The sequence below is a fragment of the Moschus berezovskii genome, chromosome 4 (genome assembly GCF_049115385.1).
Source record: "Moschus berezovskii isolate FMDL1 chromosome 4, NW_MosBer_1.0, whole genome shotgun sequence".
NCBI lineage: Eukaryota > Metazoa > Chordata > Mammalia > Artiodactyla > Moschidae > Moschus > Moschus berezovskii.
In genome coordinates this window covers 59,705,774-59,724,053 of record NC_142463.1, presented here as the reverse complement: position 1 = coordinate 59,724,053, position 18,280 = coordinate 59,705,774, and the positions used below count along the sequence as shown (strand labels likewise).

Here is an 18,280-nt window from a genome sequence, read left to right as displayed (position 1 = left end):
GTAGGCTGTAAGGTTTCCTCAGTTGAGGGGATTATCCAAGGGTGTGGACACGAGGAGGCAGGGATGTTGTGAGCTATTGGTTTTGGCTCTTCCACCATTGTTTATGTGATTTTGGTGGCCTGATTTCTGAAATTATTTTCGTTTCTGAATTTGTTTAATACCTCATTGATAAGGTTGTTGTGAGGATTAAATGGAATCATAGAGGTATATATATAAAATGCTTGGCACATACTAGGTCCTCAGAAAGATAGCTATTTTGAAAAAATACGAGTCAAGTGGCCAGTGGGACTACATCTGAAATTTTTATTGTATACTTGATTTCTCAAAAGTATAAATTTTGGCATTCTGAGAATCCATTTTAGTACCTGTCATAACTTGGGAGGGTTCTAGTAGAATCTAAGAATTTTGAAAATACTGATAGTCTTAGATAATTTACTTTTGGCTTAGATGGTTGATATGACATTAGATATATCTAGATTGATAAAGGTATTTTTGAGATAATTCAGGGAATTTTCAAACGATGCATGAGCAGTCTGGGAGGAACAAGTCTCCCCAAGCTAAAATTACTTGCTATAGTTATGATTTATACACCTAAGATATTCTTCATTGAGATTTGCTCATGTTTGATGTTGACATGGTTTAATGATATAAACGGATTTACTATCCCTTCACTCGCCACTTTTTTTTTTTTTTTTTGTAAGAGGTTAAGCATTTCTTCGGAGAAGGCAATGGCAAGCCACTCCAGTACTCTTGCCTAGAAAATCCCATGGATGGAGGAGCCTGGTAGGCTGCAGTCCGTGGGGTCGCTAAGGGTCAGACACGACTGAGCGACTTCACTTTCACTTTTCACTTTCACACACTGGAGAAGGAAATGGCAACCCACTCCAGTGTTCTTGCCTGGAGAAGCCCAGAGATGGGGCAGCCTGGTGGGCTTCCGTCTATGGGGTCACACAGAGTCGGACACGACTGAAGTGACTTAGCAGCAGCAGCAAGCCTTAACCAGGACAATTTAGGAATGATTAAAAACAAGTACTCTACATATCCTAAAAAGAAACAAACCAAAACCCATTTAAAGAAACAAACTGATTACAACTCTTAGGTAAGAATGGCTGCCTTAATAGCTTCAAAGTTAAAATCATTTTGACCCTTCTTTTTGAATGTCCTGATGAAACCATTTATTTATTACAAACTTCCAGACTTAGGGTTGCCCCTCCACTCTAACACTTTTTCTTAAATAATTTTCCAAAGTACAAAGGGCCACTGTTTGGAGCTAATTATCCCCTCAGGAATAAAATAGTAGTATATTTAAGGAAAGAAAAGATATTATGCACTGTCATGTCAAAACTACTAATATAAGGAAAGAAAAGAATGTGAATGTGAAAAAATATGGATGTATCAAGTATTATGCCATAAAAAGAAAATGAGTATAAGATGTGAAATTGTGGGGGTGAATCCATCCAAATATATCTTTCAATAAAGAAAAACCAAGCAAAAAAAAATCAGTTATTTAAGAACTAGCTCATTTTCTAATAAAATTCAAATAAAAATGAAGTGTACCTATGTAAAAATAGAGCTTAAGTATGATACAAAGATATTTTTTTCTTGTTAAGATAGAACTAACCAATTTGGAACTGCCACAGAAAACATATTTCATTTAATCCTTAAAAAACATCTCCCTTTCTTTTCCCCTTACCCTACTGAGGGTTTCTTAATGTATATATGTTCAGTGTTTCTTCCTAGCTGCAAACATGCACAAGACATAAAGTTCAGACAATACAGAAAATTACAGGGAAAGAGAAACAGCACCAGGAACCTATAATCCTACTCCAGAAGTGTGTGCGTGCTAGGTCGTTTCAGATGTGTCCACCTCTCTGAGACCCTATGGACTGTAGCCCACCAGGCTCCTCTGTCTATGGGATTCTCCAGGCAAGAATATTGGAGTGGATTGCCATGCCCTCCTCTACTGGATCTTCCTGACCCAAAGATTGAACCTGCGTCTCTCAGGTCTCCTGCACTGTCAGGTGGGTTCTTTACCACTAGTGCCACCAGGGAAACCCATTGAAATGATTACTTTACAAATTTGTGATGTTGAGTATATCACCAGAGACTGCTTAGCTGCTATTAATATAGTGTCAATGCTGAGATTCACTATACTATCTTCTAGCTCCATGGCCCAATCTTGTCAATAAAATAAACCAGTTTATTCTGGTTGAGAAAATCAGGAATCTCTAGAGAAGGACGTGGCAACCCACTTCTGTGTTCTTGCCTGGAGAATCCCAGGGACGGGAGAGCCTGGTGGGCTGCCGTCTATGGGGTCGCACAGAGTCAGACACGACTGAAGCAACTTAGCAGCAGCAGCAAAACAAAGATAAACTATACAAAGTTTTGTAAATTTTTTTAAAAGGTTTCACTTCTCTAAAGAGTAATCTAATTTACAAATCAATAAGAGATGATAAATGAATTGAACATATAATATTAATTAATATATAAAATTAATACATAAAATCCTGTATGAATGACACAAGGTATGCCCTTCAAATGATTCCCACTTGATGGACTTGCCATAATAACCAATTCTCCATTCCCTTTGCAAAACACTACCATCCATAATCAGCAAATGGCTAAAATGCCCACACACTATTCCTACTAGCCAAATTGTACACTGAATAGTTAGTTTTGTTTTCTTAAACCTGATTGCGCTAGTTATATGCACACACAGATAAATATCACACAAACCAATAAAATCATAGTGGGGAAAAAAGCTGTTGTTTCTAACTTATTTAAAATTGCTTCCAAAAGGTGTTTTTAAAGTGAGACTATTTAAGAAAGAAAATCTCAAATCCTAGAAAAATAATCATAAAACCACAGTAGAATTCTTGTACCAAATTCTTTCACAAATGCCTGTGAATTCTCCAATTTACAGAAACTGAAAATAAAAATTTAGCAAAGGCCCTAGCAGTCAGGTTGCTAAGAAATTTAGTTAAATCTGACACTAATTTAGTCTTTGAATTATGATGATACACAATTAATGAGGCAATGGTATCTTTAATAGGATATAATATTATTTTAAGACAAATTACAAAAAAAGACATGCAAGACTTATTGTGAATCATAAAAGTAAAAATGCTAAGTGTGAAATATTTTTCAACACATTAAAAATCACTAATATATATTATTTCTGAAAAAATATGTCTACTATCTAAGAATTGAACATATTAATACATTATCACCAAAATACATGACTGAAATAAAATATTTACTGAAGTATAAACAAATTTTTAAATTTTGGTTTAAAGTTCTCGTATTTTCTCAGTGTCTAAAACTGCAAATGCTAATTTTTAGTGTCATTGATAAAAATTGTTCCTATGATCTTTCTCAAGAGGCAATGCACTCAAATAAGTTATAATTTTGTATAATAAGACATTTCAATAGTTTTTTTTTCTTTTCTACTCTTGTTCTTTTAAAATATAACTATGTGAATCAAAACAAGAAACAGAGTGGCAAAAAGAAACATCTTTGACTAAATCTATTGTTCAAAAAGGTCACTTGAAGACTGATAACCTTAGTTTCAAATTACGTACTGAGTGTTTTTGTCTTAGCATTTTCCCTATGACATAACTGGCTTTTTCCAGCCATATACCTTTGTGCCTTTTATTTTTCTGTTTAGAGTAAGTGATTTCCTTCTCCTTGCTTTTTTCTTTCTGATTTATTTTCCTGCCTTTCGTATGCATTTAACAAATAAAAGAAATCACAACCATCTATGAGGACTGGAAGGCAGGCAAAAAGGATGAGAATTGTCTTCACCATCCAACCACTATTCTTATCCCTTCAAGTCCAATGAAACCATTTTTTGACCTCATGTTTTTTTTCTTTCCAACATAAACTTACTAAGTTTAAACAGTATTTTGGGATAAGTTGAAAGGTGTTATACATCAGTGAGAAACGAAAAAGATGGAGTTATAGCTATATACATAAAGATTTGTCTACAGCTGGTATATATGTCACTAATCATTCATGTAGAAGCCTCTAGTAAGTACAAGGTAAAAGAGTTGTGTTACATGTTTTATGTTAGTTCATCAGCATAAATGTCCATAATGAAGAGTAAGTTTGGAGATGAAGAAACTCATCCAGGAATTAATCAGATTTTAATTCTGCTCTCTCTATGTGTGTGTACACAGGTAAATAGACAAGTATCTCTTAATATAATTCTATGTGAAAGAGTGAAAGCAAATTGAAAAGAATTTCAGCTAAAAAGTGTTAAGTCACTAAACAGGGCATTTTCTCTAATAACAAATAATTACTCTCTTCCCTATCCCCCCAAAATATTTCATAAATTACTGCTAAAACACTCTGCCAGTGTAATTTGCTGATAAAATTAATCACTACTTGATGATATGGCCTAGCTAATTCTCAATCACATTGATGATCATGAAAATACAAAGAAGTTTAAAGAAAGAAAAAAGTACCATAGATTACAGAAGTGCACGGTTTGTTTTATAGCCATCTACCTGCTCAACTGAATCATATCTGTCTGAGCTTACCAGCTTAAAATTCATTCCACAGCTTGCAGTGCTGACATGGATATGATAAGACAGAAGAACAGAAACACCACTCTGAAGTAACCTAACTGAACTGCACATGTTCTGACCCTTTTTGTCTTCCCTAGAGCTTTTGCTACCTAGCAAATGCAACTCTAAAACTGCACTTGTATCTCCAGATCTTTGCTGTTAGCCAAGCAGAAACCTATTTCTCCCTGGGACTAGCAGCCAGAGAGGTGTTCTCGGAGGAAGACTTCTAAATGAGTGTGTGAGCTGAACTCTTACTGAACTGAATTAATTATTAATGATGCAGATGGAGCTGTCCAAATGATAAGAACAGCTCCTGACGTGTCATGATCCAAGCTTTCATTAAACTATTTCAGGCATACTAATGGTTTCCCACTGCTCATTACTTACAAGCACTTTTCTCATAGATATAATAACTCTAGTGCCTGTAGGCAAGACATCCTATAGAAATATAGAAGTAGGAAGTTTTATCTCCTATAACATGTTTTCTTTCCCTTCATTGAAAATTATTAAAAAGGTACACTTATTTAATACTACTAAAGTTACATGATTTCAATTCAGAAAGCTGGAACTACAAAACTATGCTTTCTAGGAATATCAATATGTAATTTTTGTTACTTCTTAAAAGGGTAGTATACAATATAATTTATTTTGTGTAATTTGCTAAACTGTCTCTGAACTGATTTTTAAATGACCTATATCACCATAAGGATATATATAAATACATTTATACTAAACAAACATGTGCTGAAAAATCATATATCTCACTTTAGGTTACATTTGAGATAATGTTTTACACTTCAATACAATTCTTTGTCTTTCTGTATTGGGACGATTAGAGGGCAAAGCAATTGAAGGAGAATTACTCCAAGGATCTGTACTGTGATTGCTACCTGCTGTTTTGTTTTGTTTTTTAAGTTGAGAACACTGTTCCCCAAAGCCCTTCACATCTCAATATAAATGATTTGGTAGAAGATAATGACAAGGCTATAAAATAATAGTAGGCTCTCACTATAAATGGGCAACATAATAAAACATCCTTTACTTCTTTTCTTGCTGGAAGCTGAGGATAAATGAACATTAACTCCTTTTGCCAAGTGAAAGATTTTTTAACATTCTAAAGTCAGTATTTATCTTCTGATATAAAAAAATGAAAAATAAAGAAAAACTGCAGTAGGACAGAAGTATAGATCAAATATCCCTACAATGGTCTTTACAATTTTCAAGGTATCAATGTTTGGCCAATGGCTCAGAGAAAAAAGAAGCCTGTGTCTTTGAGAACCATACCTCTTCAACTCAGCTGTTTGTCATTTAAATCAAGATAGGCTCAGGCTGTGTTAACTTAAGTAAACCAAGAAACAAACACTGGGGCAATCATCTGGACTGAATAACTCTGATGAGAAATCGACTTTCCAAGGAACACTTGGGAGTGTTTTACTGGTGTGCTTCCTACAGGCATTCATCTCAAATTTTCATTTTACTTTTATAAGTAACTGTATAAAATAATTCATTTTAATGACAAAGTATATACACTTGAGATAGTTTTAAGTGTCCTTGAACTACTAAAAATTTTTCTTAATTTTATTAAAATACTAGTAACTATAATTATAATTCTCCTAACCATAGGAAATATCTTAATAAGCTACTGTGTCACTTTTTTACAGAAAAAACAACCTTAATAGAAATAAAAAGATATAGGTGATATATAAAGTTGATTATGCTTCATTTTCAATCTTACAATAGTCAGAAACCATTATTTGTAACAGCATGATGTTGAAACTGAGTGAACAGCTTTTAAATGCTGAAATTTAGCTTTTATAAAAATTTCAACTATATTTCAAATATTTGATTAGCGATAATTTAATATCTTTTACTTAAGTTGTATTAGGTTTATTTTAAAAGAAAAGTTCTTAGAAACCAATATGTGCATTTGGTATTTTAAATCTCAGAAAAATAATTTTATTTCTAATGAATTTAAAATTTATTTAATATTATTTTATTACTCCAAGCTTAAAAAAAACTGTTTTGTCCCTTAAAAAGAATCTGGTGTGGAATTTATTTAAAAGTACTAAACTACTATGTAGAAATTATGATAATAAACATTAACCTAATTTTCTTTCACTTCTATAAAACATTTAACTCATAACTGCTATACAGGCTTGGTGCAGAGCTAATACTATAGATTCTGAAGACATAACTACATAAACTAAACCTCTTAGTAAAAAACTCCACTAGTCAAAAACAGAATATGCTACACATATTATCCCTTTCTAATTCTTAAACTACTTTCAAATCATACAATCTTAACATGGCTTTTATATATACACTTACATATATACATAGATTATGACATCACATTTCTGCAAACTAAATTACAAATGAGAGAAAAAGTACTTCTTAAAAGAAAGAGGTTTTTCAGATATAGTACTAATTAGCACGTATATAGGAGAAGGAAATGGCAACCCACTCCAGTGTTCTTGCCTGGAGAATCCCAGGGACGGGGGAGTCTGGTGGGCTTCCGTCTATGGGGTCACACAGAGTCGGACACGACTGAAGTGACTTAGCAGCAGCAGCAGCAGCACGTATATAAACTCTCAATAACTATATCATAGGTAAAATATACTACATTATTTTATTTTGCAAGCTAGACATGTTGATAAGATCTTTGCATGTATAGACAAATAAACAGTAAACTTCCATTGTACAGCTAAAACGACAAGAATAAAACGGAAAGAAAAGCAGAGTCTGCTTACCAGAATAATGAAGGTAACAGGTCCAATGAAACTCCATATAAAATAGTTATCAACATGAAGCCAGCAACTATTATGAACAGAAAAGAACATTAAGTGAATCCTCAAATCACAAGTAAGACAGAATTTAAAAAATCTAACAAGCAAAACTATATAGTTGCCTTTGAAAATTAATGTATCATGGACAAGAACAATTTTAATAATTGAGTTGGCTCTGACTTAAAGAGTAGTAATTATTTACCTCAAACTACTGTTCTTCATTTCATGTTTTAAATTTGATAGACATACATAATTGTGTCGGGAAAACAATAACCCCCCACCCCAATCCTGAAATGTTAAAACCTCTAAGTTTACTAAGAAAAACCCGAAACTCAGCGCTCCAAATTGTCTCATTGTTCTAAAGTTCTTATCTTCAAAATTTGCCTTTCGGATCTACATCTGAGCTAAAATGTTTCACCCTATGGAACACAAAGGATTAAAAAAGAAAATAAGTGTTCAGATGTAATGTTTGTTGTAAAACAGTATATCACAAATATAACACCTCAATTGGGAATGGATGAATACTAGGGAAAAAAAATCCAAGCATACAATTCATACATCATTAGAGTAAATGATGCATAAACTTATTAAGACAGATTTTACTCAGTATTTCATTCTTCATATAACATTGAATCCCCAACGAATTTCTTTTATCTTTCATCATCTGTGTAGTCAAAAAGCTTTCTTTAGTCCACAGAAGAATCTTTATGTAACTAATTTTATCAAAGGAAAAAATAAACAGAATTGGAAGGCAAATTCATGCCTCTAGCAAACAAAATCCTTAGAAACATGGCTATGTCTACCTTCTGTCACTTTCCATAAATATCTGTATTTTTTTTATAAATGAATGACAGTCACTTATTTTAATCCTTTCAAACTCCCTGATAAAATATTATCAAAGTAAAACATATGGGATGGAATGTGGTACTGTCACAATTCAAAACGGGAGTTAGCTGGAGGGTCGGCTTCACAAAGAGAGCTAATGAAGCATTAGCTTAAAAACCGAGTAGTTAAACCTGTCAGATGCTTTAAGTTCACAAGAATTTTTTGCTTAATATCTTTCTAAGGCTAAAAAGTTATTTACTTTTTCAATTTGTTTCAGGTCAATCTTTTGTGTTAAAAAGAAAGTCCATAATTTAGAATCTGCCTCACCAGAGTACAAATCCTCTGAACCTAGAAAATTACAAAAGACTTGATTGTAATTTGTGCACGGCATGCCCATTCTCTTACCAATAAAGCTTTCAGATGCTATTTTAGTCTGTCAGGGACCCTCACTGACAGCTAACAGGCTTTAAAAAAATTATTCACTTGAAAAACACTCAGGTCACTTGCAATTACTTACGCTTTTTCTGTTCCATAGCTCTTATAGTCAATAGCAGCTGAAACTCCAACCACTGTGGCAGGAAACAAGTAACCGGCAACATAGTAGTATTTCTTTCTTGAATATTCACTTTCAAAGACTTCAACTAACATTAGATAGAGCTGCACACCTTCTAGACACATCCAAGCAAAAGCAGCCAAAAAGAAAAAGTGTAATAGTCCTGCAAATATTGGGCATGCAATCTATAAAGGAAAGAAGCAAAAACCCAAAAGGGAACATGTGAATACAAACAACCCACTCCAAAACTATACAGTATTCACTGATAGTGTCTGTAAGATACATCATTACTTAAATGACTGCTTCTTAAAAACCTTTTATTTTAGTAAGTGAAAATACTGCTAAATATGACTCAATGCTTATGAAGTGTAATGCTAGGTGTGCTAAAAATATTATCACTATAAGACATTTATATTTTTAGTAAAACTAAATGCAAATAAGAAAACATTAATTTCTCTTCAAGATTATGTATTTTAAAATCTGAATATTCTATTTGTAGATAATTTGTTTTAAAAATCTTTAGAAAAATTGTTTCCAAACATATAAGTCTATTTTTTTTTTCTGTTACAGAATTTTAAAAATTTTGCTTTACTGGTAAATATACTAGCTCTAATTAGTTAACATCATTTTCCTGTCATAGGTGGAGCATTCTCAAATTCATTCTATAGTGTAAAACATTAACTAAGTTATCTTTCTTACATTGAGACCTCATGATAAAGAATAAATTGCTCAGATTATGAGGAAATGATTACTGGTCTGAATGACTAGGTAAACAAAATGAAAAATTTAATATTATCTTTTCATTTTAGTGTCCCCAGCATTCTTCTACTCAAATTATGTGTTCTATTAAAACCCAGAAAAATGAAACTGTACCTTAATATAAGAAAGGAATTAACCCACAATATTACTTAATGATTGGGTTGTCTTTTATTACAAATGTTCCTTTAGTATTGCCATGTCAACTATATTAAGTTATAAGGTCAAATATTAATAGCAGCATATGTGGATTGTTATAATAATTTTCAGAGATCCAAGGTCAACAAATGGAAGGGGTACTTACCATGTATTTTGTCTTATCAATGCCTATTAGGAAAATAAATTCAGCAATAAAAAGGTTGATACAAAGGTTCTTGTGAATAGTATTACGGTCACTCTGTAGACCACGGAAAAAGCAGAAAGTGAAGATGCAGATAGCCAGACAAACAAGGGAAATGACGATTCCCACCCAGGTGATGACTGTAAGGAGTAATTCATGAACTCCATCTTTGTACTGAAAATATAAAAAATAAATATGAGGGGCTTTAGTATTCCTATGTTACATTAAATAAATACAAGATGAGTTTATACATGTGAAAGTTCGTCTTTTAATACTAAACTCTGAATATTCATATGTGTTCAAATGGGGCTCAATGCCAAAACAAATTTTTTTTCAATCATGTAATAGTTCAATATTATCTTATTCATTTTTATATTCAAAGAATGATCTATGAAAGTAGAATATTCTACTTAGAAAATGACTGAAATTACTTACATAAACACAGAAAACATTTTATAATAAAGACTACTTAGTTGTTTAAAAATAATTGGCATTTTAATGAATTTCCAGACTAACAAGTCAAATTTTATGTTTTAAATTTCTCCTTGAGATTTTATATACTAAGAGTTAAGTACATAGTAGATTTGAGAGTTTTCATGCTGTGTTCTGGCTATTGTTCTCTTAATCAGAAGAAGAAATGAACTCTAAAATATCCCAGACGTCTTTCCGATCTTTCAAAATCTGCAGTCTTATACAGTGTGCAAAGTGCTTGGGAACGTATAGAAAAATTTTGAAATGAGATTCAAGCATTTAAGATGGGGAGGGCATGTTAATATTGAGAACCCTCTGTCTCTTTCATATAATCTATTGTTGCTGTTAGTTTTTAAATCCCTGAGGCCTCTGCTTAACACCTGACCACAGGGGAAAAACTTAGAACAAGTCTATGAAGTACATGATTTTGAGAAGTAACAATACAGTGTTGAAACTGCCTAAAATATATGGACAGTGTAGAAACAATTAGAAATCCACATTACTTTGTTTGCTTTTTAGTTACGATAAGCACCCAAAGAAGGGACAATTATACAAGCTGTTTTGAATCTCTGAGGTTTTTCTCTGCTACTAATTAGAAGTGCAAATACTTACGGCAATTTCCCTGTGGGCCATGAGAATTGCAAAATTGGTTAGGTGGCTGCATGCACACGTCGTACGAGTTTTATTAGTGTCAACCAGCTTGCAGCCCTGGGTAGACCAATATCCCATCATAGTTCTCTCTGAGTAGTTCCAGAAGGAGCAGTTTGCATTGAAATAATTGTCAGGCTGGGAAATAAAATGACAAGATAAAATTAGGATTTTATACTCTAAGATGGCAACAGCAATTGTTTAATATGTGTAAAAGGTAATTTAGATTAAACTTTGCATGTTTCGGACTATAAAGTTTTTCATCAGCAAAATTGTAGACTATGTTATACAGGGCAGATACCTAACTTAAAAGGGGCTTTATAGTCCGAAACACTCTAAAGTGTACTCTAAATTACCAAAGACCCATTTTACACAATTACAATTTCCATCTTCTGATTTTACATCCTGATGGTACATTAGAATCATTTTTTCTTTTCTGACAAAATTTGCTCTCATAAATTCTATAAGGAACAAGGTTTAAAAATCCATCTTCTTTTGGGCCCATTTTTGTTCTAAGGGACACAACAGAGATGATTCAAATCCTTTAGTTAGTACGTCAAGGCTCTAAAGAGAGTGAAGCAAACTACAGAAAATATGAGAAGAAAATAGCCACACAAATGTATTGTTCTTTGCCAATTCTGGAAATTCACATGGCTATCTATGCCTACTTATTCACTCTCCTATAACTACAGCCAAATTCTGCAGACAATCTTCCAACACAGTGCAATTATTTAACTACTAACTTGAGTTCTAAGGTATAGCAGAGGAATCACATCTCTTCAATTCTATATTGTTAAAAACACAATGCTTGATAATGATTGTGTTAATATGATCAGTAAAACAAACCAAAAAGATCTGCCACATGAAAAAGGCAGAGTCCTAGAACTCTGTTATTATGCTGGTAAGGTAAGAGTTAATTTTCATTCTAAAACAAAGTACAGGCATTTACATTTTCCTGTTGATTACTGAATTAGCTTTCATTAAGAATACACTTAAATTCTAATAATCACTGAACCAGGCTCATTTAATTTTATGTTCGCAGACTTAAACTTGTGTCTCTGACCAGTCCAACATTTGAAATTCAAATAGGAAATCTTTTCTTTCCTCTCTGCCACCTCTCCATTCCCCTTCTCTCAATCCACAGCATGTCAGTTTGCTTTCCTTCCTCACTATAACCTTCCACTAATTCATTAGCATACATAACTTACATCAATGTGTGGTAGAGTAAAAAGCACAGGATCTGTCAAGTATACTCGGCTGGATTCTTTATTGATTGAAACTGAAATGACGTGGGAATTCACTGCAATGGTGCTATTTCGACCAATAAAGTCAGCACCCAATTTTATGGTTGCATTTTCGGTACTAAGGAACTGTCCCAGACTCCGGTAAATGATGAACACCAACTTTGCAAGACCTAGGAAGGTAAAAACAGTCACATGTCTTTACAGAAAATATGCTTATGAATAAGATAAGACACAGTAAAATAATAAAATGAAATCCTTATGAAATCTTTATTCAGATTAAGTTTACTGGGAAAGAGTAGGTGTTATTTTAAATCTGCTTTTAAATGTTAAGCCGTATTTGTTATATTAGGAGTCAAGTACTCAGCACTTTAGAATTAACAGGTTTAACTGAACAAAAAACTTATCAATTTTTAAAAGACTTTGCTCCATCTTACCATTCCTGCTGTTCTGTTTGACAGTATTTGCAGAGAGTTGTATTGAGCTGCCTGCTCCTTTGATGCCCAGAGGAAATTTAAAGTCTTGAACCTGTCCTTCTGTACTGAGTACTGCAACTTCCAGAACTGGATGAGGTAAAAGATAAAGGAGGGGAACAAAGGGGCATTCTTTATATTTACCAACAAAAAGGCAAACTGCACAGAAACCACTATTTTCCATGTTTACTATTCTAAAAACTTTAGTGTTCAATTACAACAGAATTATGAACAAACAACTAAATTATTCTAAGAGGTCTTAAACTTTACTACTTGAAAAATTTTGGTGTAATCATTTTAAAATTTTCTTTAGAGTTTTACATATCTTTTGTCAAATAATTCTAGTCTTTTGGCCTATGAATATGAAGTGTCTGATTTATAGCACACAACTATCAAAGTTTCGATTGTAGCAAAGAAAGTAAAAGACGCTTGGAAGGAAAGTTATGACCAACCTAGACAGCATATTAAAAAGCAGAGACATTACTTTGTCAACAAAGGTCCATCCAGTCAAGGCTATGGTTTACCCAGTGGTCACGTATGGATGTGAGAGTTGGACTATAAAGAAAGCTAAGCGCCGAAAAATTGATGCTTTTGAATTGTGGTGTTAAGAGAAGACTCTTGAGAGTCCCTTGGACAGCAAGAAAATCCACCCAGTCCATCCTAAAAGAGATCAGTCGTGGGTGTTCATTGGAAGGACTGATGTTGAGACTGAAACTCCAATAATTTGGCCACCTGATGTGAAGAGTTGACTCACTGGAAAAGACCCTGATGTTGGGAAGGTTTGAGGGCAGGAAGAGAAGGGGAAGACAGAGGATGAGATGGTTGGATGGCATCATCGACTTGATGAACATGGGTTTGGGTGGACTCCAGATAGCTGGTGATGAACAGGGAGGCCTGGCATGTTGTGGTTCATGGGGTTGCAAAAAGTTGGACACGACTGAGCGACTGAACTGAACTGATCAAAGTTTCACTGAAATCATGTTAAACAAAAATATTTCAAAATTATTTTTTGACTCTATGTAAGAGTAATTTTCAATGACTATTATTTGGTAATGGTAAAACACAATATAAAGTACAAAATTTGAATACCTCTACTGCATGTAGGTATCTATTCTATGTACTGCTACATAATGTATTTTAATACATAAGATTAAATAGGTCAATTTTGCAGTAATAAGTTTTCGATAATTTCTAGAAGTATTTGCCCAGCATAGCATTATTTATGAGAAAACATCTACGTTTGGCATTATGTTCAAACTTCCCATTAATTCTCAATAGTACTGATCAATTTTTACAAACTCAAGTCGGGCAATCTGGTCTGCCACTTGTTTGGGTAAATAATGTTTTACTGGGACACAGCCTCGAATATCTATTAACATATTGTGTTTCGCTGTTAAGTATTTGCAGCTTAGGCCACATGGCCTGCAAAGTTTAAAATGTGTACTACTTAGATTTTTATAGAAAAAGTTTGCAAGCCATTGCAGTATGATCCAAAGTTCAAAAATTCTAATGAGGTAGGAACATTAGGAAACATGTTAGGAAATCAAGTCAAGTCAATAATATTAAGAACGTTAAGAACATTAATATGATCAGCAAGATTCTGTTTAAAAAAATACTGCTCAATTCTGTTTAAAAAATACAATAGTAATATTCTCAACATAAATGTTCTCTACTATAATTCCAATAAAGATTATAATACTTTAGATCAGCATACATTTATTAAAAAGAATGAAAAAATATTATTGTTTCTACTAGAGTAAACTATTTCATATTAGTAATTAGAATGTGCCATTTATTGATGAAATGAGAGGAACTGGATGGAAAAATTTTCATTTCAGATATCTGAATTTTTAAAAGTAACACATAATTTAATAAATACAGTTCACATACTTTTCTCTAAATTTTACCCTCTCTGATGGCATATATCCTTGAATAGCTATTTCTGTACTTGGATAAACATGTATACATGTGTTTGTATGTGAATACACATGCACATACACACAGAGTTAATGTGTGTATGAATGTGAGTGATGAATTTTCACTCTTTGCCTTTTACGAAAACAAACTCATACCATTATAGAGTAACTCTTGGATGCTATTTTTTTCAAATCTTTCTCAACTTTCTTTCGTAAAATACTTACAGATTTAACTATAAATATGAAATCATAACATTACAGAGATTTTTATAAGCTATGAGGCCATATGTCAAGCACCTGAAATATAAGTTTATAATGACAAGACCTATAACTCTTAGAATTCTACCTGCTGCAGAAGCTGGTTGAGATACTTTGCTTAGAAATATTAAGCAGGTGGGTATGTAGATAATCACTTCCATGTGCGTGGGTAATGATTTGAAGGAGACAAGATGAATGATAGAAATATACATCGAAAATATACCTCCCTCTTCTTCACACTGAAAGGGGTTCTCAATTATTATTCTTAAAATAAGACAGAAGACAGAGTAGAAGGAAATCTTTTGGGATATCATGAAATATTTATGAAATATCCCAAATATATATGAATAAATAGTTAATTTCATTTAACATATAATAATGCTTAAAATAATGTCATAGTAAAAATAATTTGCTTGAATTTTCAAAAACAGGATCATTACTATAGATCTTACTAGAGATGCAATAATCAACTTTATACTACAAATAAACAAAGATAGACAAAGGGAAAATTTCCTAGAAACAAAACTAAGACAAAAATTCAACAGTTTATGATCACTTAAGAAACTGAACTCATGGTTAAATATATACTGAATCTTTAACAAACTGATCCAGTAAGTATTAAAAAACTGTTTTTCAACTCACTTCATAAGAAATATATAATTTGATGCATAAAACAGTAAAAAGAAAAATTACAGAATAGTCTCACTTATTTAAATTATGTAAAATATTTAATTATATATACATGTTAAGTATATCCTAAACAAATTGAGTTTAACTGAAAAAGGCATATGTAAATTAATGCATTGGAAAACACATTAATGTCTTTAGCCAAATTAAGAAACAAGAAAAATATTAAGAGAAAGAATTCAACAAATTTCAACATTCATGTAGTATAAAAAATCTTTATAAAACAAGGATAAAACAAAAATTCCTTGCCCAGATGGAGGCTTAATTATCAGTTAAGGGTTAGTATCCAAACCTATAGAAAAAAATGATGAAAAACTAGAAGCATATTTTTAAAAGTCAGGTTGATCCCTATCAAGTTTTATTTAGCACTGTCCTAAAAGACCTAGCTAAGACAGTAACTCAAGAATAACAAAACAGGTACAAAGACTAGGAGGAAAAATCAATTTGTTAATCATTTACAGAAAATATAGTCAACTACATAGTAATGTGAGGAAGACTATACTTTCAGAAGGAACATAATTTAGCAAGCTGTAATGAGCAGAATCAACTGTATACTAATAAAGAATCTAACTCTTAAAAATATTATTTACAATAGAAATAGTGTACATTTCCTAGAAATAAGCCTAATTTTAAAAGTACAAGATATTTTTGGGAGAAATATATAACTTTCCTAGGAAACCTAACAACAGATGGAGAATTCTATCCTCCTCCAATGTGGGAGAACTCAACAGATAAATCTGTGACACTTCTTTCAAAGTCTATCTATGAACTCAGTATAATTCTAATAAAAACTCCAACAAAAATTTTTTGAGTATGTGGAACTTGACAGGCTGATTTTAAAATGCACATGGAAGAGACATGCCAAAAAGCAGCTAAGAGGAATTCAATTCCTCAAGGAGCAGGGTTGAAAGAACTCACCAGATATTAGTATTACTAAAAAAAAAAAAAAGCAACAATGTAAAACAGACACTCCCAACATGTACAGAAACTTGATATATGACAGAGATATCTTGACAAACCATTGGGGAATGGAATGGATTATGTTTTGGAAGTGCTGAAACAACTGATTATCCATACAGGAAAAAAAAAAAATTACTTCCCTTACTAGCATCATAAATAAAATAAACTTCAGGTTGGATTAAAAACATAAATGCAAAAAGGCAAAGCTTTTTCATTTCTAAATAAAGTATAAAATCTTTATCACTACAAAGTAGAGAAAAATTTCTTGGTCAGGGGACCAAAAGAAAAAAAACACTGTATTTTTAAGCAAGATGTCAGAAGTATCAATCTTAAAAGACTCATAATATGATTTTATTATTCTGTAAAACAAAATATTAATATGCAAAGTAAAAAAGAGACACAGACAGAATAAACATTTGCAAACTATGTAATCCTCAAAGAATTAGTTTCCAGAATGTTCCAGAATGCATTACCTACAGAGATAGAGACAAACAGGAAAAAATGTGGACAACATATTCACAGGAGAGAAAATTAAAATACCCAATAAATGCAATAAGTAATCAGGGAACTGCAAATTAAAATATGTGATCAATTCAGGTCTATTTGACAAAATTTATATCAATAATAGAACTTTGACAAAGAGAGTGATAGGGAACAGTGATATTACTGGTCAGAGTGTAAAATTGGTAAAGCAGTAGAAAGCAATTTGGCAGTATTTAGTAAAGTTAAACATGGGTTTGCTCTACCACTCCAAATCTATTTCCAGGTTTGTGTGTGTGTGTGTGCGTGTATGTGCATATGTATCTAGAAACGTATAAAGTATGAGTAAGAGACATAAAAAAACTTTCCCTTCAGTTTTTCTAATATCATTAAGAAAGAATAAGCTACTAAAATATCTATCACAGGCATAGTTAAATAACTGTGCATTCTTAGGACAAATGAATGAACAAGAGATGCACATATCAAGGGGCATAAATATGAAAAATGTACAGTTATATTTATAGTGTGAAATCATTAATGTTAAAATATGAAAGTGAAGTGAAAGTCAGTCAGTTGTGTCTGACTCTTTGCGACACCTTGGAATTCTCCAGGCCATAATACTGGAATGGGTAGTCTTTCCCTTCTCCAGGGGATCTTCCCAACCTAGGAATTAAACCAGGGTCTCCTGCATTGAAGGTGGATTCTTTACCAATGGTGCTATCAGGAAAGCCCTAAAATATGAAAAGTAATTGCTAACGATTGAAGTGACGCAGCAGCAGCAGCAGCAGCAGCAGCAATTGCTAAATGCACATACCTGTAGAGCAAAAGTAAATAAATAAAAACTTACTAATGCTTACAGTAAAGTAAGAATGATGGCTGCTGCTGCTGCTAAGTCACTTCAGTTGTGTCCGACTCTGTGTGACCCCACAGATGCAAGCCCACCAGGCTCCCCCATCCCTGGGATTCTCCAGGCAAGAACACTGGAGTGGGTTGCCATTTCCTTCTCCAATGTGTGAAAGTGAAAGTGAAGTCGCTCAGTCATGTCCGACCCTTAGCGACCCCATGGACTGCAGCCTACCAGGCTCCTCTATCCATGGGATTTTCCAGGCAAGAGTACTGGAGTGGGGTGCCATTGCCTTCTCCAAAGAATGATGGCTACCCACTTCTTAATCTGATCAGGAAGGAGGGGCCCAGAGGATTTCCAGATTATATATACCTATTTCTTTCCCCCAACTTGAAGTAAATATGTAGAAATGCTACGATGTGGCTCAGTGGGTGACTGGTACACAGATGTTTATGATTTTTTATATACTCTTGT

General features: G+C 33.0%; 1 protein-coding gene across 11 annotated transcripts in view; it reads right to left on the bottom strand.

The window, feature by feature from the left end:
* The window catches only part of ADGRL2 (adhesion G protein-coupled receptor L2), a 337,601-nt gene that overhangs the window by 16,745 nt on the left and 302,576 nt on the right, over positions 1-18,280 (bottom strand). For all 11 annotated transcript variants that reach the window (XM_055403213.2, XM_055403214.2, XM_055403212.2 and 8 more), the window contains 6 exons: positions 12,626-12,751; positions 12,156-12,361; positions 10,912-11,085; positions 9,793-10,002; positions 8,697-8,917; positions 7,319-7,385 (listed from right to left, as the gene is read on the bottom strand). In XM_055403213.2, the coding sequence (XP_055259188.1) occupies positions 7,319-7,385; positions 8,697-8,917; positions 9,793-10,002; positions 10,912-11,085; positions 12,156-12,361; positions 12,626-12,751 (1,004 nt within the window). The remainder of the gene's footprint in view (positions 1-7,318; positions 7,386-8,696; positions 8,918-9,792; positions 10,003-10,911; positions 11,086-12,155; positions 12,362-12,625; positions 12,752-18,280) is intronic.